Genomic DNA, 21583 nt, shown 5'->3' with positions numbered 1-21583 from the left:
TTTTTCGTCGCCCGATCATCGTTTACCCTTAGTACGCCACTGGCCTAGACAGTATTTTAAACAGGGCTCACTGGCTTTTAAAACATCAGAAAAAGCAATGTTGACGCGGCACAGAGTTGTTTTCACTTATTATTAGAAACCTCAGATATCAACGTCTTTTGAACACGGCTTCCAAGTGGTTACTGAAAATATGAACAAAGAGATGGCCTATTATTCTAGACAGATTTTGTAGGAATGTACACAAGGCTTCGTTGAGGCGGATTTTTGTACTTTATAATAGTGCTTCCAATATTTGGGATCCTATAGTCAGGATGATGGGTAAAATCACATAAAGAAACATCGCGAGTCAAATTGTTTCACGAAATAAGTGTAGTTAAACAGGAATGAAATGATATGTTTCTACTTCATACTTCATATTATCAAACATAAAAACATATCATGGAGTATAGAGTCTCCAAACTCTTAGAAATTTTATGTATATGAAAATAAAGCGCAGATGCTAGTAATATATTATGTACTTCATGAGCAAATTTAGATACGTGTTGTCTATAATTTCTGTATTACAGTATGCATAATATGTTTATATTTTTGAACATGTCATGTTTTTGATTATGTGCCTGACTTGTTATTACTTTTCTAGCTAATTTCCTAATTTTACTTAATTGTAAAATTTAATTTTGTCCCTATTGTATCATCTCCAGTAGGATTGAGAAGACACATGTGAGTATATTTGTTTTTATTATTATGGAAACACCTTCGTTTGTTTCGTTCTTTTGTACAAACTGTATAATTTCAATGTGCGTTGTTATAAAGGAACTGGTTGTAAAATAAAAGGTTCCTTCTAAATGATACTGCATTGAGGCTACCCATTAGAGTGGACCTTCTTATCCGAATCTAACCATTATATGCTGATCATTATATATATATATATATATATATATATATATATATATATATATATATATAGTCCATCATCACCATTTTCATTCTGCATCCCTATTATTATCGATGCCTCAACACTGTAATTTACAAAATAACGCTACACAACGTCCCCTATACAAATGAACAATAACACTTTGTTTGGATTTCACGCAATTTCTCAGAGCTAAATAGGCTATACAATGGAGACCAGCATAATTGGTGAAGGAAAAATCTGGGAACATCGCCCTACGGCAGCCAAATGGCAAGCTTTCGCACATACCAACATAGGCCGAGCCCGAGACTCGAACGACCACGATTCTATAACATATCCGTTTTATACTCAAAATGCGTCTTTTCGTACCCAGTCATATAATTGTTTCATAGCCAATGCTGTGGTGGTTTTGTACCCAATGATATAGTCGTTTATTGTACATAATGAAGAACAAATGTAGCAACCAAGATCATATAAAAATATATCCTACGTATTTGAAAAAGAACAAGATGGTCTCTATCGATTAACCGGCTTGAAGCAGCTGTTCCGTCTTTTAGTGCCGTTTTCATGATATTTCTGCTTGTGGCCTTTTTTCATCTTCGTTATTGTGTTCATTATGTATTGGCTGTTAAATTCGTATGTGTTTCTTCATCTCCTTGTTTTTGGAAACGAGAATATATAGACTTTTTCTCAGCTGTCTTGCTCCACTGTTTTTGAACAAACCTCCATCACGTGATACTTGCCAGTCAAACCGTTTATGCTACGATGGACCCTCATTAATTGCTTTAAATGTTCACTTCTTGGCTCTCCACACTACACTGTACTCTAGACTAAATGAACTGGGACTACATTCATCATTACCTAAATGCAAACAGAAGCGAGAAAAGAAACGTCGTTTCAAAGCTGGCAGGCGTAGAACAGGAAGAAGAATTGCAGTTATCTCCTTTTTTCGACACAACCATTTTTATAAATATTCGACAGTTAACTTATATAACCTAATTCAAATCCCAATTAATTCGTTATCCGGGAAAACGTAGAAAAATAGTAAATTTTATCAACGACGAAAATGTTGTCATATTATTCTTGACAGAAACATGGCTAATAACATCAGGCGATGAGCCCAAGTGTGCGGATCTAACACCCACTGGTTACTTCATCAAGTCGTTCCCTCGTAATTCTCGCGGAGGTGGAATTGCTGTCGTCACAAAGAACTCCATGATAAAACGTCTGAATTAAACCACAACATTCAGTTTCGACCACACATCGTTTGAACTAGTCCAAACCACACTCACACTGGAGCAAAGGTCAGTACATTTTTTCTGCCTATATCGCCCTCCTCCTAGTGGCTGACTCTCTCTTTTTGGAGCAGTTTCCAAATCTCCTGGAGTATGGAAATTGGATAGGTGGCAACCTAATTGTTCCTGGAGATTTCAACTTTCACTTTGACTGTCCCGGGAAACTCAAATAAATCAAAACTCCTAGATTCCATTAATGTTTTCAGCCTCAAACAGTCAGTTAATCAACCCACCCATAAACTTGGTCACATTTTAGACTGGATTCTTCATCGACCTGATGATAACATTCTACGGTCCTTCCTGGTATCCCATGACCTTGCATCAGATTACCTCTGCATTATATGCCATCTTGACGTATCAGTCCCTAACCCTCCACTATTTTCTGCTACTAAGACAAACCTCCGTATGATAAATATAACCAAATTAATGCACGACATCCAAGCTAACCTAACGACATGCTTACCTCCTACCGCAGAACAACTCGATAACTGTCTGCGTTCATTACTTGACAAACATGCCCCAGCTAACAAGTGCAGAGTATCAATTAAAACGTGTTCTCCGTGGTATAGCAGTGTTAGGGACCAGCTTCGCACTGCTAAAAGAGACCGTCGTACAGCTGAGAGGCTCTGGCTTTCCACCAGACTCACTATTCATAAGCAAATATATCAAAATCGCTAAGAAAAACATCACAAATATAGTCTATGCATCGGAATCAGCCCACTACACTACTAAGATCATGGAAAGTTCCAGCATCAAAGAGCTCTTCCAGATTACTAACAAGCTAATGTCAAGAAACAAACACAACTTCCAACTACCTTTCCTCCAGTCGACCTTCCGGACATGTTTGCAATTTTTTTTCCGTGACAAAGTACAAACCATTAGAGATAAGCTTGACATCACAATTTCAATTGACTCGTCATCACCATACAGTTGGGATGCAGAATTTGAGCGGCAACCATTAGCAGCATTTGAACCTGTCTCTATGAATTTCGTACGTACAATCTTCTTGAAGAGTGCACCAAAGTCATGTGAACTTGATCCAATTCCAACACCACTGCTGCTTGAGTGCTTAGATCTAGTATTGCCTTCACTAACTGATGTTATTAATACCTCTCTCTCATCCAGTGGAATTCCCATCATTTTCCAAAACTGCCATTGTGAAGCCTCTGCTGAAAAAACCAACACCAGACCATAAAGATTTAAAGAATTAGCGCCAAGTTTCTAATCTCCTATTCATTTCAAAAAATTTAGAAAAGGTTGTTCTATCCCAGCTTGTATCTCATCTAAATTCAAACAGTCTTTTTAGCAATGTACAATCTGCATATCACACTTGCAACAGTACTGAAACTACTCTTCTAAAAGTTGCTAATGACATTCTCTCTGCATTGGATAGGGGAAAGATTACAGTCCTGACCCTCCTTGATTTGTCTGCAGCATTTGACACAATAGACCATGATATATTTCTTCACGGTCTCCAGCATGTATTTGGCATTCATGATACAGCCTTACTGTGATTCAAGTACTACTTGGTCAACAGGACACAAATTATATCTGCAAATGGAATACACTCCAACCTAGTTGATCAATGTTGTGGTGTTCCACAGGGGTCTGTACTTGGACCTGTTCTCTTCATTATTATGTACACTCAGTAGCTCTCAAGTGTCATAGATCATTATCCAGTGTATCAACACGCAGACACGAAGATATACAAAATTATCCACCCAACTTAAGTTGATGCTACCATCCAATGTGTAGAGAGGTGTATTTCTGATGTGAAATCATTAATGACTTGTAATAAGCTGCAGATGAATGATGATAAAACTGAGGCCATTCTGATCACAATACAAAGACCTTATCATTCACGTCCTTTACCTAAAATAATAGATATCAGCACCGCCAACATTAAATTCACACAATCAGTACTAAAACTAGGTGTTACTCTGGACGGTACTCTCACATTGCACGAACATGTCATGATCATATGCAACGCTGCAAATCTTGAACTGAGACTCATCAGCTCAATTCGCAAATATCTTTCAGTTGATGCCACTAAAACACTTGTGTGTTCATTAATAATTTCATGACTGGACTATTGTAACTCAATTATGACTGGTTCATCTCAATATCTACTCCAGAAACTTCCAAAAGTTCAAAACACAGCTGCTCGGATCATACTTAGAGTACCACGATCAGAGCACACCTCCCCGCTGCTCTGTACCCTACACTGGCTATCCATTCGATCCAAAATCAAACACAAAATTTGTTCTCTGTGCTACATTTCACTGTCAGACTCTAGTCCAACATACCTATTTAACCTCACCCATGTGTATACACCAGCAAGATACTTACGCTTCTCTTCTGACAAGCGTAAACTCATTATTCCCACTATGAAAACAAAGTCATATGGACAGCGTTTTTTTGCATAAAAGGGCCCAGCAACGTGGACTGAATTGCCCACTGAACTTAGACACAAAGACACAGTGATCACATTCAAGAGGGCTCTCAAAACTCACTTATTTCGACAGCAAGAAGAAACTTAAAGACCTAATAATGTTTCCTACCTGAAATATTCTCTGCATGTTATTTTGTATAATGTTTTTTTAATTTCATATTGTTTGTTTTTGTAGTAATATTATTATGTTTCTTATCTTATAGGTGTTGTCTAAAGTTGTAAGGTGCTTAGAGCTTCTAAAGATTAGGCGCAATACAAAGTCCTTATTATTATTATTATTATTATTATTATTTCAAACTGTTATATATTTCAAACGGTTTGATTTTAGGTATTGCCATGGTGACACTGACTGTCGTTGGATAAATCGCCGATAACACGTGATTGTGTACACTAGTTTATTAATTTGTATTTGCATGAAAAAATATGGCGCTTTATAGCAAACGTTCAACTGTAACTATATTAAAATATTTTGCTAACTGTTGATGGTTTGTCATTTTGCTTAATTTATATTCCACACTAAATTCCATGCGCGTGTACGCAAATGTCTAAAATGTGAGTGTTCAAGAAGGCAACGATGTGTTTGTGGTACTCTACTTTCTTGATTAACACCACCTTTCAGGTACAAATCATAAGTGTGTGTTATATTGATTTTATCAATGTGGATACAAATAGAAACTCAAAAAAGAAAACAATAAATTTATCAGTATGCAAAGGTAATTGTTAATAGTCACAAAAATCATAGAACCAGATTCTATAGCGAGCCCACTGGGCAGGGATGTGAGTTCATTCAGTCGGTCAATACACAATTGCCAGTAGTTAGTCTTAACTCTTACAAGGCAAACATGTGTATTTGTATGTTATATAAAAATATATGCATCGTATCTACGCTGTATCAATGATACACAAATCGTAGTATAAATGTTTCATTGAAAGGAAAATTGTCAAGCCTCGCTTCCTTTTGATGAGCAATTTATACATCTCATGGTTTATCTTTCACACCGCATAAAGGAACGATCTATCTATCTATTATACATATATATATCTATATATATATATATATATATATATATATATATATATATATATATATATATATATATATATATATATATATATTCGCTTTGATGTCTAAGTACTGTTGATGAATGCCAGGATGGTCTTCCTTTTAACAATAACCTACATGTCTAAAAAAATCCATTAAGTCTACCCTACCATATTTTATAAGAGCTGTCCCCTCATGTGGAAAATAAACGTAGCCACTGACACGTACGTTGATTGAGTTTACATCCTGTCCATGTTTGTGATATTTTTCACAATAACTGGAAAACATCGTTCCGTCTAAGTTAATAAATTGATGTTAGGCATAACAATCAATACAATACCGCTGAAAATGTCTGTCATTCAATCATTTTATATTGGACACATTTTGATGACACAGATTCAGGCTTAAATGTCTTTAGAGAAATTGGTACCTCGTACTCCGTAACAGTCTTACACTTTATCATTATACTTTCACATGAATTCTTTTCTTTAAATCGTTTTTATGCGAACCCTACGCCAGCCTCCAACTTTATAAGAAGGCAAACGTTGAAGATTTGATAGATTTATAGTAGCCTCATAGTCTGTTGTAGTGTACTTTTGAAAAAACAAAGGCAAATTTCGACAAATGTTGATAGAGTTTAAATCAAGGTTTTTTCTTCTCTAAAGTGCATATGTTACAAAGAAGCTTGTATCCTGGATGGTTTCCTTCCCTTCGTAGTGACCCTTGCTAGGATCAGTAAGGCTTGTACACCCCATGCTGGTTACCTTGCCTTTGTACTTTTATTAGTGATTTTTGCCAGGGATAAGTAAGAGGCCAATGTTTTCTATATGTTTCGTGCGTTAAAATTTTAAACTAATGTATCAGTTGTGCGTATGTGTGTTTGGACTGGCTTGAAGGATCAATTTTGTTAAGGGTCATTTTTATTAATGTAGTGACGTATAATAGAAAAATTAAATAAACTTAGGTAGGGGAGCCTTGTATTGACATGTGGCGGTGCCGGTAGCATCACTGTTGGCCGTTAATGTACACGCACACACCAGTTTCCCTCACAATGGTCTCCTCATCCTTACCCATGTTATTGCTTCCTATAAAAATGAAACCATTGTTGCAAAGAAAATAGGGAAATGAAACGTTTAAATAAAATACAATGTTTGTTATAAACAATCGTCTATTGTTGATTACCATTGCCTTCACAAAGTTGCTTGTATAGTGATTTATTTTACCCCGTGTTTTTGTTCTGTAATGTTCCTGTCTTGTTGGTCTACATTTGAGGAGGTCAGGTTGGACCCAAACTGCCTCATGTTAGCCATGTAGCTAAGGCGTCACACCTTTATTGGCCCCTAAATCTCAATTTTGTTAAAATTTATGTTAGTCACTACTGGTTGGCAGGATAGTTGATTATTGTTTGTACTATTCTATGTGTTAATTATGTATTCTACTTATCATCACGACCCTTCTCTCTTAGAAAGGACATTCAGGATTCCCGATCCAGGCGCGGCAGGAACAGTCGTTTTAAGGAGCCATCACTTGATGACCTACCGATCATGTCCCACTTCGACCAAGATCATTCTCCCCAGTTCAGAAATAACATAATATAGCACGACTCCATCAACGTTCGGTGTCTTATCACATTTTGTTTATAACATTGGTTATATATATGATTATATCCGTATATGTCACGTTATATGTGATATTGTTGGTATATAATAGCTTGTTTTATGTAAATAAACCATATTTGTTTTGTATTTTCTCATTAATTTCCATTTCTTTCTTTCTCTGCATTCTTACATTCTAGTATAAAATGGTATTTAGTAAAGATTAGTCATTTCCATTGTAGGCATGTCCTTTGTTCATTTGTGATGTTTCCTTGTAGGACTATTTCGTCTACTGGCCATATATGATGTATGTATTTAAAGATATCGCTTTGTATGCTGGACCTGGAAATTTTGCTCCACCTTTGCTTTTTTTCATTTCAATGCAAAGGTGGATTTTTTCAATTCGATTCTTTAATATTTTCTTTTTGTAATTTGTTGTCAGCTTGTCTATTTAAAAATAACATTCATTATATTTGTTGGTTTTAGAATTTTTATTAAAGTGCTATTCCTATATATTTATGTTGTATTCATCATCAAATACCCAAACAAAAACATGTTTAAAGCTCACCATGTGTACTTCCTTGGCTGTCTTATGGTTTCAATTCTAGTTATAATAGTATTTATTTGTACATATTGTATTTAGGATTCCCTCCCCTGCCAGTTATTTAGGTTTGTAAAGGTACCTTGTAATCATAAGACATAATTTCTCTCCCCATGTATAGGTCATAACTTTTTTATACGCTGCAAAATGATTTTTGCAAACTGATCTTTGTTAATTCATAAGTTCTATTTGTATGGCATATTTGGCTGTATGCGTAAGTCTTTGCCACGTGGACACTTTCCATTAGGTCTATTCTCAAATATTTCCAAATTTCAGTTTGTTTCCTAACTGTATATGTTAGTTAAACGTTCTTCCCAGTCGCATTCTTCCCATAATGAACACCCAATACTATAACATTTCTCTTAATTAGTTATGGTGTAAACCGGTGATTACTCCTCCAAGTCCCAATCGGTAGTATTTCCGTCTGTGCATGATTCAGTCTGGATCCTGATGCTTTACCCAAGTTATTCAACTTCTTTATCTAGATGCTTAAATGAGTATCAATCTACTATAGAATTCTTGCAATTTTCTGCCCGTTGTAGCATTTTTATTCAAATTTGATATCATTATGCCTTGAATAGTCCTGTTATTATTTACTTCATTGCTTAGGACTTAAATGTCTAATATATAAAACAGAATCTAGAGTGGACTGCCCTGCCTAGCTGATATTTCAATTGTGATTTTGATTTTTTTTCTGCCCTGTTAACTATTACCTTATAAGTGGCAATGTTAAATATAATGTTAATCAATGTTTGAAAATATACCACAATGCATATTTAAACGTAATGTTTTCGATGGACCCATGTTCAATCCTATCGAATTGTTTTCCTGACCGACTAGAAATAGTACCCCTTTTCATTCTATATTCTAAATAATCTATCATATTTTTGATTGGCAAGATGTTTTTTTTTATATCCTTCCTCCTTTGCCCACAGCTTTGTTTAATGTTAATAATATTCCCCATGAAATGTTTAATTATATTGAATAATATCTTGCTCAGAATTTGGTAATCCGTTTGATAATGGTACAGGACTTCAAATATTTTAGTTCCGTTTTATCGACTTTATCTTTAAAGATTTAGGTTATTATTCCTTTTAATATGTTTTTGTAATTCTGTTTGCGAAATATATATTAATGTACACATATTATAAACCTATTTTTGAGCTGCTCATGAAATGTTATGTAACAGGTGACTTAACAGTATTGAGTTGTTGCATTGCAACCTTAAGTTCTACCCCACCAATTAGGCAATTTTTGTATTTTAGAACCATTCGATATTTGTTCAAAGTTTATGCTATTACAATATTCGTCAATCTCATTTTGTTTAGTGCATTGTGAAACATATACGGATGGATTTGTCTCATTATTGAGACTTTTTCCCTGATTATGTTATTATCTTTCTGTAGGGTCTGCAAATTATTTTATGTCGCTGCTTTATCTATAATCTCATAGAAATCCCTTCGGCTGTTGTGCATAAGTGCAAGAAATGTCCTGCCCTTAACATTGCTCGCATTGTTTAATATATAAGCATTAGTTGTTATTTAGCATATTACGTATCTTCGTTGCTGGTGTTGATGTCAATCAATTTATTCCTCGTATTTTCGTTTTTAGCCCCCTTTGAAGGCTTCAATTTTTCCCAAACTCTTTCTTATTCATCTTTTATCTTTCTTAAATTTAACCCACTTCTCTTCAAATCTGTGAGCTCTTTCATCATTTCATTTTTTTTGCTTCATATTGCTGATCTTCTAACAGTGAGTTATTAAGAATCAAGTAACACCCCTCCCCATTTTATTACTTTGCCCATAGCTAAATTTACTACAAATGAAAAATGATTGAACATTGTCATGTAATGTATGTTATTGCTTCGGATTTATAGTATCCCTTCTTTAGTATTGTATAACCTGTCGAAAGTATACTCCCTTTCGTTAGTCTATATTGATAGGAATATTCTCCTTTTTTGTTTATCAATCGATATATATCATCACAATTTTTTCGTTTAATTAGTTCTGCTACTGTAGAGGATATAGCTTTATCCCTTTCAAATACCCCATTAATCTGATTCCGTGTCTATGATGTTAAAGTATCTTCCTATCAAATATGTCTTTAATGAATATTTGTCTACGAAGTTTATAGTTTTCTCATTATCTTTTCCCGGGACAAAGGTATTAATGACATGCCATCTTATATAACCGGTGCCAACTCTAATAGCACGAGTGTTAACATTGAATTAGCCATCGTTAATCTAGATAGCCATGCCCCGGTTTCACTAAACATCTTAAGTTTGAGGAAATTCTATACCTCAGATCCGTTGAGTTTTTGCCGAGCTGAGAGTTTTGTCAAGTACCGTTTCAATATGCTTCCTCATATTAATACTTGAGGATCCTCTACTAAGGACACAGTTTGAGAGAGGTTATTACAATCTTAAGCGACCACACGGGAAGACTCTCTACCTTGGAAGTTAAGCATATAATCATCACCATGGATTAGCGTGCGAACTCCTGCTAACTGTAAGTATTGTTGTCGTCTGGTTTGAGTTTTCTTTTTCTAGGTACATGTCAGTTATGGAGCACAAAGAAAATATCAAAAGACCAGGGAATTGGAATGAAAAGGAAATTGTTTTACTTGTTCAGGATGTTTTAGAAAGGGGAAAGGTTATTTTTGGAAAACTAAAAGGTTGTGGTGGGGTGGGTGGAGTTACACACTATGACAAGGAAAGGGCCTGGGTTGAAGTTGCAGAGGCTGTTAATGCGTATAGATTATTCCAACATTTTAAAAACTCAGCATAATTTATCACTTATTGAAACTTACTATAATTGACTAAATTATGATATTACCATATCTATGTGTAGACTCGAAAATGGGTATCAGTTATGTACGTCAATTACTAAAATTATCAGTGTAATTGCTTCCTGTGATATCGCGGGTTCTACGGTATCGCCGTATTCATCTTTTTCGCTATTTGTCCTGGATAGGGACACATATCATCAACTTAAATTTAAAGAAACAAGGTGTTATAATGAAAAGTACATGTAATATTGATTTTAAGGATATACAGATTGTATGTGAGCACATGGGTATTGCCTTGTTTTGAAATAGTGCAATTCATCTGTGCATTGTTAACTTAGCATCCCAGTAGCAATTCCAACATTTACAATAATTAAAACTAGTAATGCTAAATTAGTAACTCATGGCCCTCCAGTGTACATATGATAAGCATACAATAGTTGACAATATGCAGAAAATTACATCAAGCCTTGAATAAATCAATACGAATTGACCGGCCATATTGTAGGATGTTGCTATACCATAATTCTTCAATTACCAATAGATCATATTTTTTAAAATGTTATTTTATCTGTACAAGAATTGTCAATATTAATACAGTAGAACCTGTATATTATGACCATTGCTATGTGAGACCGCCTGTCATGGAAAAGAATATTCTTGATGAAAAGATTAAATAATTGTTTAGTAAGTAATAGCCTGTTGAGAGATAACACCTGTCTTGAGTGATCATATTTCATTGGTAGAAGGAATGGACTTTCAAGAGATGTTACTGTATTACTTGAAGCATAAAGTAAAATTGTCTAGAATGTTTAATTTAAAAATTTGCTATTGATTATTATTCATGATTATAAATTTGACTAAAAATTAAATCACTTTATATTTCTGAGTGCCCATGATCAAACCTATATTTATCAGCATAAATACATCCTATATGACAGTTATTGTGTAAAGAAAATAATATGAGCCACTTCATTTTCTGGAATTACATGTGTTTGCAACATACGCGTTCAATTTCACACAGAATTGTCAATGCTACTACTACTAATAATACTACTACTAATGATAATAATAATAATAATATCAACAATGATAATAATAATAATAATAATAATGATAATAATGATAATAATAACAATAATAATAACAATAACGATAATAATAATAATAATAATAATAATAATAATAATAATAAAAATAATAATAATAATGATAATAATGACAATTGTAACTTTAGACATCAACACCATCATCAACATCGTCATCATTATCACCATTATCTACGTTTTCTGTATCTTACACCATGCACGTTTGGGTTTATTACGCAGCTCATTTTTTATCGACTGAAGATTGCATTTGAGAAACCATAGAAAGCCGTTGGTTTTCTTTATTTATTTTTGTCTTCTTTGTCGCTATGTTTGATATCGGTGATGTAATTATGGAATGGGATTAATGGGATTTCGCTGAAAGATTTCATTATGTAGATTAGATCCAATGTAGAAAATCAAATAGAACTATGTCATCTAGTTTTAGGATTATTACAATGTTTACGATGTAATGTTATTTCCACCTGATATGTTTAGTACATTTCGGAACAGGTATAAGTATTGATGTATCACTAAACAATCAAGGTTGTTACATATGACTTAAGTATTACATACCTTCCGTTTCTAGTATCAGAGTCCTATCTTTGACCAGGCTGCACATAGCTTCTTGTGATCTTGATGTGGCCATCGAGTTGTTTTAACGGACTGTCAACCATAACATATTGACCTTATCAAAGTGACTTCTCAACCTAATGTATTGACGATGATCGGATCGGGCTGCAAAATATAGAGAGAACACTTCCAGCCAAAATCCATGTACATAACTACTGTTAGATACTTTCAAGATACCAGCAGCTTCTGGGTAAAAGAACAATATATTTGGCGTCAAGTAAGTATGTATTATTAAGCAATACAAACAAATTCTAGAGTACATGAATGATGCATACACAAATATAAGTACTGTTTAGTATTGTTTTGAAAACAAATTGGGAAAGAGTATTCATGCACTTGTTCTAGTTCATCTTGTCGAAAGAAAGTAATGTCATGCTATGGCACTGCATATGTCGTCGTCCTTTGCGCGGCTTTTCAATCAATCTAGTGGGTTCATTTATGAACGGTGTGTGCTTTAAATTGGTGCAAGATTGGATGATTAATCTTATATCATGCAAAGATTCGAAGAGTTTTAAGAACGACGAATATAAGATAATTGCATGTAATTGACCGTTATGTGCTCGCCACAGTATTGCAGAAACAAACATTACCTGAACTTTATATAATAATTCTGAAATGGTTAGCTTTTGATTCGACTTAGTGCTCGTACTCCCTTTCTGTTTCTCACTGTCTCTCTTTCTCTCTCACACACAGTCACACACAAACGTACTTACGTACACGGTTATGTAAACGCCTTGAATTGAACCAACCTTCACCGCTAGTAGTTAGAGTGTCTGCCTTGGATGTGGGAGGTTGTGGGTCCGAACGCCGGAACGATTCGTACAAAAGGCTAACAAAAATGGGCCTAATAGCTGTCTCGCTAGGCGCTCAGCATTAAGAAGTTAGTGTTAGGACTTGTCGGTCTGGTGACTGGGTGGGACATCATGTTAGATGTCTGCGGCATGTTGCCTCAGTGCTAGACCGCAATATCGCACTGCTGACATCGTAGCGATATGACTGCAATATTGTTAAAGTTACGTTAAAACTCCAAAGCACACACATACACACACAATCAGCCAACCTTCAACATGTGTTTGTCAAGGTGCAGTCACAGGATGGTTGATTCTTTACTCAACTGACTGTAGTTGTTGTGGCGAGTAGTGGTAATGTTTGTGGTGGTAACCATATCATCACCTGCAATAATGCAGTTAATACTAGTCCGCTATTTATACCATTTTGTAGATGTTGAGGGTAAAATGTACTGTTGACTAATATTTTGAAATAAGATCTTGCAATTATATTCACCAATAAACATCCCTCATTCCAAAGAAGGCTGCGATCCTCGTACAGGATGTAAGGGTGGGATAAATTATTATTATGATGCTTTCTCGCAACAAGTAACAAAGGGTGCTACTTAAAACTGTACTGAAACGTAATCAAAAAGCTGCAAAGGAGGCATTTTGAAATTGCAATGTGTTTAAAACAGTTTCAATGCTTGATTCTTAAAATTGTACACAAAGGTGTTTAAAAGAGTAACAATAGAACGTAGGCAAAATTGTCTAGAATGTTGTTTAAAAAGTATCAAAGGAAACTATTTGAAATTTTACGCAGATGTGCTTTAACAAGAACCGAAGGGGCTATTTAAAGGTTGCACAAGAGTTTTTAACAATGTAACGAAAAATGCTATTAAAAATAATAAAATAAAAGAATATCAAATACCACTGCCACAAAAAATAATGAATATTGATGTAACAAATGAAAACAAAACACCTCCAAATAAATTATCAAACAAACAGTCATGCAATGATTCAATAAAAGTCAAATACATAAATAATTATAAAATAATTAATAAAATGATGTTAGTACAAATGAATAGTCAAAAAGGAAAACCATAAACTTATTAACAAAGTGATGCTATATTGTCAGAAATAATCATAAATCAGTTAATACAAATTCGCCTACAAGATACATTATCGAAAAGGCAATATAGGAGTTTAGACGGAGACTCCGGACCAAATAAATTAGCAATTATCATTAACAGAATGTCTTTCAAACAAATAAATTAGCAATACTAAAAATGAACATTAATAAAATCTCCAGGACACAAAGAAATGGACAAACGTTCTATCAGATAGATTATTTAAAACATATCCTTCTCCCTCACTCAGATTATTTAAATAAATATAAAAATGTTATACACTCAAATAAGTGATTTGATATTCAACTAGCCACTAATAAATAAATGTCATACATAACAGTCTTAAATTGAATATTGAACCATTCCGCTAAATAATAATTTTTAAATAAACGTACATGATTGCAATAAATAATCACATAAACATAAAATTAAACCCAAATATATATTATAGAATGTACGTTTTTGTTCAACTATTTTATTTATTAATTTTCTTTTAGGTTTATCCGGATGATTTATTAAAATAATCTACCTATAAGATTAGAAGGCTGATATATTAGCATGATCTAATTTTGCGATTAATAACATTCTTTATCAGACTGATTTACTTTTACACTTAACAGACATATGTTTAGCATGATCTACTTTTATTCTGAACAGAAATGGAATCAAATGCATATACTTTTGTTAAAATGATTGACATATGCTATAAAGGGACCTATATTAGAATGGTTCACTTATTTGTTTATTAGGTTTATTTATAAGAATAATTTAATTACTCACAATAATTTAATTCTATGCTTAACAGAGGTGTTTACGAGAATGATTCAATCGTATATTTGATATTTATTAGAATTAGTTGCTTTTTCTTCAACTAGTCTATCGTGTTTAGATGTTTTATGTTTAAGATGACATGATTATGTATTATAAGGATTTACTTTTCTGTGCACAGGTATGTTTGCTGGCATGGCTGGCATATGTGCTCATGCGGTTTATTTGTTATAATGATTTACTGTTATATCTGAGAGGATTATTACGAAACAGATCTTGATAAATGTCTTGATGTTTTGTGCGTATTAGGCTAGTTTTTTATCATTTCTTATTTCTATGTTTGGAAAGTTTATAAATTAGAATAATTTACTTTCATGCTGAACTAGATGATTTACTGTAATAATCTGATTATGTTTAACAGGATGATATAGTCCATTTTATTTCTTATGATTAAACTGTTTTGTTTAAAAGATTATGTAAGAGTATGTAGGTCTTATGTGTTTCACAGAATTAATTCCTAGAATGATTTAGTTTAATAACCGTATTTACCAGAATGAACAAATTTCATGTGTATTGTGATAATTGGTTCAAAAACATTTACTTTTACTTTTAGCAAGATTACTTAGGAGAATGATTTGCTTTATGTGTCATATGAATGTGTTTGTCGGAAGCATGTGCTTTCATATTTAACAGAATTACCTATTTCAATGGTATAAGTATATGTTTACATGATGATTTATTATAATTATTTACTTTAAGTTAAGACCGCTCCGGTGGCCTAGTGGTTAGAGCGTCCGCCTCGGATGCGGGAGGTCGTGGGTTAGATCCCCGGCCGAGTCATACCAGAGACTTTAAAAATGGTACTAACAACTGCCTCGCTTGGCGTTCAGCATTAAGAGGTTAGTGTTAGGACTAGTCGGCCTGGTGTCAGGATAATGTGATTGGGTGGGACACCATGCTACATGTCTGCGGCATGATGCCCCAGTGCTAGACATCACTATAAACTGCCACACTGTAGACATCATAGCGATATGACTGAAAAATTGTTAAAAGCTACGTTAAAAATCAAAATCACAAAATCACTTTAAGTTAATTATCATCTTTCATAAGGATGATCATTTTGTCATTGTTGGACAGATTTAATAAGATGACCAACTTTCACGTTCAATGGCATTTACGGTTATGCTTCTTTGGATTATTTATTGAAATGTTTTATTTTTATGTTGAAAAGGACTACTTAAATATTTTTTTCGTTCAACATCAACGGTATTATTTATTATAATGATTTAATTTTATCTTCATTAGGTATTTTTCGTAAATAATTTTCCGTTTTATGTTCAACATAATTATTAATTAGGATGACTTGTAATTTTTCGTGAGCTTTTTAAAAAATAATCATGTTAATTTGTTATACTTTCAACGTTCTGATTTACTTTATGTTTAACATGATTATTTATTAGAATCATTTACATTTATGTTGAGCAGGATTATTTATTAGAGTGATTTAGTTTTATTTTTCTTTGGTACGTTTGTATCGGAATGATATGATTTACTCTATAGTTAACATGACTATGTATTCGAATCATTTACCTTTCTGTTCAGCAGGATTATTGATTAGAATGATTTATATTTGTAGTCATGGGATAATATATTCCAGTGATTTAGTTTTATGTCAAACGTGATTAGTTTTTAAAACTATTTATTTTTGAATGTTACCGGGACTATTTTGATGATTCATTTTTATGTATAGTGTTGCAAATACGAATTATATGTTGACAATAATATTTATTAGACTATTTTGCATTTATCTTAGAAAGACTCTACTTTTACGTTTATTGGGCTTAGCTATTATCATTATTTGATTTTATATCGGGTATAATTGTTTGTTACAACGAAATACTTCCATGATTATTATCTACTGGCAGGATCAGCCTTGATCTTTAACATGATTATTTACGAGAATTGTCTCATTTTATGTTCATAAGGATTACTTAATAATATATTTTCATTTTATATATTGCTGGATTATTTTTTGCACCATATACTCTGATGTTTAATGGATGATTAATTTATCAAATGATTTATTTGAGTTTGTTACTTATGATTAATTACTTTTATTATATGTTTCCTTGCTTGGTTTGTAATTAACATTTTGGTATGGATTTGAATAATCTCTTAAGAGAGTTACACTATAATAAATATATTATGACCATCTGAATAATTTATCTAAGGGATTGAGTTTTTTAAATTTCATTCCTTGCTTAAAATTATCTAGTTTTTCAATGTTCGTTTACTCTGTTACATCTGTAAGCATTTCTATATTTCTTTTGATTATTTCCTTGACATAGTGACTTTTGAATCTATTTGTACCAATTATTCTCATATTATTTTTTTCAGAATGAGACTTTCTTTTCATATCGATATTTAAGCATTCAGTATTTGTTATAGAGGTAAATCATTTTATGTTGATCGTTTGTTTGCTGTTTTACTTTAGTTGAATGGTCGTGTTTTATTAATTACGTTATGTTTAATTTTGACAACTCGTTTGAGTAAGCAAACTTATGTTAATTTTTATTTGTGATAATGTGTTTCAAAAAGTCTTCTTTATAAAGAAAATAAGATTAGTTTATTCTCTTATTCGCACTGGTGATTCATAGTTAATTGTTTTACGACTATTTGAAAATGATTTTCATAAGAATCTTGCTACTAATGGCTTTGTGAATATCTTTGACAATTTGTTTTCGCTGCATTTTTTTGGCGTTATAATTATTTTTTTTAACATTTATTTTCATTTTTGGTAGTATATTTTGGTGATAGTCTTTTTATTGCGTATGTTTTGGTTCCATTGATTATTTCTATGAGACAGTGATATTTTATTAGTCACATTATTATTTTTATATAATTTATTTGTGTGGGTAAACCTTTGGTAATTAATATAAGTTTATTATATATATTTAATTTTTGAATAAGCGTCTTTCTTCTATGAATTTGAATTTGAATTTTGATCATATTCAGAGACAAATTGTGATTTATACAATCATGACATTCAAAAGAAAATAATTTCGAATTAATTCTGTTTTTATGGAATCGTTTTTCCATATAGGAGATCTTTCTTTAATAAAGTTGAAAGGTTATATATAACACTCTCACTCATCCCCGTTATTGACAACATTATTTTGCTTTGTTTTTTAATATGTAGAGTAGTGAATGTGGATGGAATATAAATGGAATAACAATATTTACAAGAAGGTCTCACTAGAAAAGCAAGCCTAAATCCAAATCTATCCCCGGCTAGATTTACTAAGTGCCTTTGCAATCTGAACACCGTAATGTTTTGAAAACAGCTACTTCAGCTTTATTTGTCACTTTATACTAATAAGGATGGAGCGTTGTGTACTTCATATCAGGCACACCCCACCCGATTATGACAAGGGATGTAGCAGGTGTCATCATCAGAATAATATAAGGCCTACTGTGATTATATGAAATACACCTCACGCACTTCTACATACTTAAATATAAAAATTGATACAAATAATACATTTCCAACGTCCTCCAATATTTTAACAGCAATATTCAATTTAATGATAAACTTGTGTAATATCCATACTTATTAATTTCAACACGCGATTAATCTCAGAAATAATGGAAACAGGGAGGGGAGAGAGACTCAGTATAAATACTACAAAAAAGTTACAGATTAGGAAAATAAAAGAAATACACCTGTATTATTAAAGGTGGAAAGCAATACTGTTTCGTTAATGGAATTTCTCGTTTTGAACCATATTTACAAAGTGTCTTTCACATAAAGATGGCCTGAATAATGCCACCTCAGCGATCTAGGATGCAGTTATTTCCTATTCCCTGTCGGTGGTCGTCTCTAGATTATCCGTTTTCTACACTGCGTTAGTGTAGTATATTCATCCTCAACATGAAACCTATGACTATACCCATGTTATATGAGCGACGGTGCTATAATATATTTCTACCTCTATTAGAATTTATATGACAATACCCGTTGTTATACGATTGATCGATTGATATTACTATATCGAGGCGTAGGATAACAAAAGCCGCTGTATCAATGTAATATATATATATATATATATATATATATATATATATATATATATATATATATATATATATATATATATATATATATATATGGGAAGAAGTGTAACACAGAGGTAAATTAAATTACTATCACGGTGCTAAAATTTAATACTGTATCACGATGCTAAAAATGTACACAGTATTATCATGCTTAAATATGGCATTAAAGATTTTCTTTAACTGAATTTATTGTTTATAGAACTATATTAACGTTACAGAACTGTTGCCTGGACTTCTTCTATAGGTCGAAAAATATGAATAAGAATAGGATAGGGCACGTGGTTAAAATATTTACCAATTAAATTGTCCGTATCATTATAGTCGGTTGGGATCTTAAATTTATGTTTGACTGGTAGTCAAAGGGTCCCCCGGAATGAAACTGGAATTATCTTTTCATTTTGTATGCTTTCTATTAATTATTGTATAAGTATCAATAATTATCCTTACTCAATTACTCAATACTAATTTACTGATTTTAACTGACCGCAAAACTTCTTTCCATTCATGAAAAATTAAAGCAAAACAAATAGTTTTAATCAGTTTAACATATGTAACAAATAGTGGTATCACACATTGGCTGACTTTAGGGTAAATCAAATTAATGACACGAAAAGTCTTAATGCAAGGAACAAAACGTACGTTTGACTCTGATATGTTTAAATTAGTCTACCGTACTCATTCAACTCCTTAAAGGATACCTGGTTTTTGTTTAAAGAGAATTATACATTGTTTACAGAGTTATAATATAAATGTTGCAGGATAGGAACGGTAAATGTTTAACCTGCAAAAAATGTTGTCATTAAAACTCGAGATTTGCAGCATTCTGACATAATTTAATATCATTATTAAACAAACAACTTCCAGCTGCAAATAACGAGTATAATAGACCTCTTGCACATTACGTGGTCTTTCAGAACATCTGGTTCATCTTACCTTTTCAAACAGTACTATTGGGTTTACAAAACCAGCAGTCTGAAGTGTACTTATTGATATTTGTTTAAAAAATAATAATAATTATTGAATCTTGGAATAAAAACATAAATAAACTTTAAATAAATTTAAAACATTGAATAAATCATAGACGTAAATGTTGGTTAAAAATGGTATTGACTATCCGGCCTTTGGACCATTTTCATTTCTACGTATATGCCTTAACAAACAGTTAAATTTTATGCATCAACTTATTCAAAGTACCCTATAATGTTTCTAATTATAAAAGCTACTCAGAAAGTTGGATCATTTCAATGTGTGACCTTTACGTCTTTCCACTTTACTACCAGATCTTGAAAGAGTTTACACCTGTCTACACACTCTAATGAACCCCTATGTGTGCAAGATGTGTTAAGTTTACCCCCTTCAACAAAGTAAAGACATACTCGACCCCTAATGACTTTGAAGTGTTTTCATGTTATTTTGAATTCCTTTCAGACTTCCATGTACTTTAATAAATGCATCTTTAAAAGTCTTCCACATAAATAAATATTCCTATTAAATGAATAATGGAGACAGATATACATGCATGGCAAAGGAAATACGACATGCTGCAGACTTATAAACAAAAGATTCTACGTGGAAAGTTTACAGACGCTGATAGTTCAGTCACTGTATCATTATTATCCGAATAACGATAACTTGATCCGTAAGATTATGCACTATGCTAAATATAACGATCACATGATCTGTACACTCTGCTAATTATAACGATCACATGACCCGTACCGTCTGCTAAATATAACAATCACCTGATCCGTAAGAATACCCACTCTACTAAATAAAACGATCACATCATTCGCACCATTTGCTAAATATAACGATCATATGATCCGTACACTCTTATAAATACAACGATCACCTGATCTGTAAGAGTATACACTCTGCTAAATTTAACGATCACATGATCCGTACTCCCTGCTAAATTTAACGATCACTTGATCCGTATACTCTGCTAAACATAACGATCACCTGATCCATAAGATTATACACTCTGCTAAATATAACGATCACCATGATTCGTAAGAGTATACACTCTTCTAAACATAACGATAACATTACCCGTAAGGACATATACTTTGTTAAACATAATGATAACATTATCCGTAAGACTATAACGATCATCTGGTTCGTAAGGTTATACACTCTGCTAATTCTAAGATATGCATGAGTTCTGGTCAATGATTACTAAACTACTAGAACGTTTATGCACAACAATATACCTTCCATTAATTTACAGGGCAACCAGAAGAATCTCCGGTATAACCATGTTTTCAGAGATAAGTACCTAGGAAAAACATGGATATTCTAACTTTTTTGTATACCTGCACGCATATTGAAATTAATAATAGAAAGAGTAGAGAAAATAAGAGCTTCAATGGATCAAGTGGTTTATATTATTATCATTATTA

The 21583-nt window shown here is 32.8% G+C and overlaps 1 protein-coding gene across 1 annotated transcript in view; it reads right to left on the bottom strand.

The window, feature by feature from the left end:
* The window catches only part of LOC149784574 (uncharacterized), a 70016-nt gene that overhangs the window by 45636 nt on the left and 2797 nt on the right, over window positions 1-21583 (bottom strand). The window contains exon 2 of the mRNA XM_089932649.1: window positions 12344-12505. Within this exon, the coding sequence (XP_089788775.1) occupies window positions 12344-12416 (73 nt within the window). The 5' untranslated portion in view covers window positions 12417-12505. The remainder of the gene's footprint in view (window positions 1-12343; window positions 12506-21583) is intronic.

This window comes from Sinohyriopsis cumingii, chromosome 14 (genome assembly GCF_028554795.1).
Source record: "Sinohyriopsis cumingii isolate HCF-2022 chromosome 14, ASM2855479v2, whole genome shotgun sequence".
Taxonomy (NCBI): Eukaryota; Metazoa; Mollusca; class Bivalvia; order Unionida; family Unionidae; genus Sinohyriopsis; species Sinohyriopsis cumingii.
Note: the sequence above shows the minus strand (reverse complement) of the source record. Positions and strands in the feature narration are given on the sequence as shown.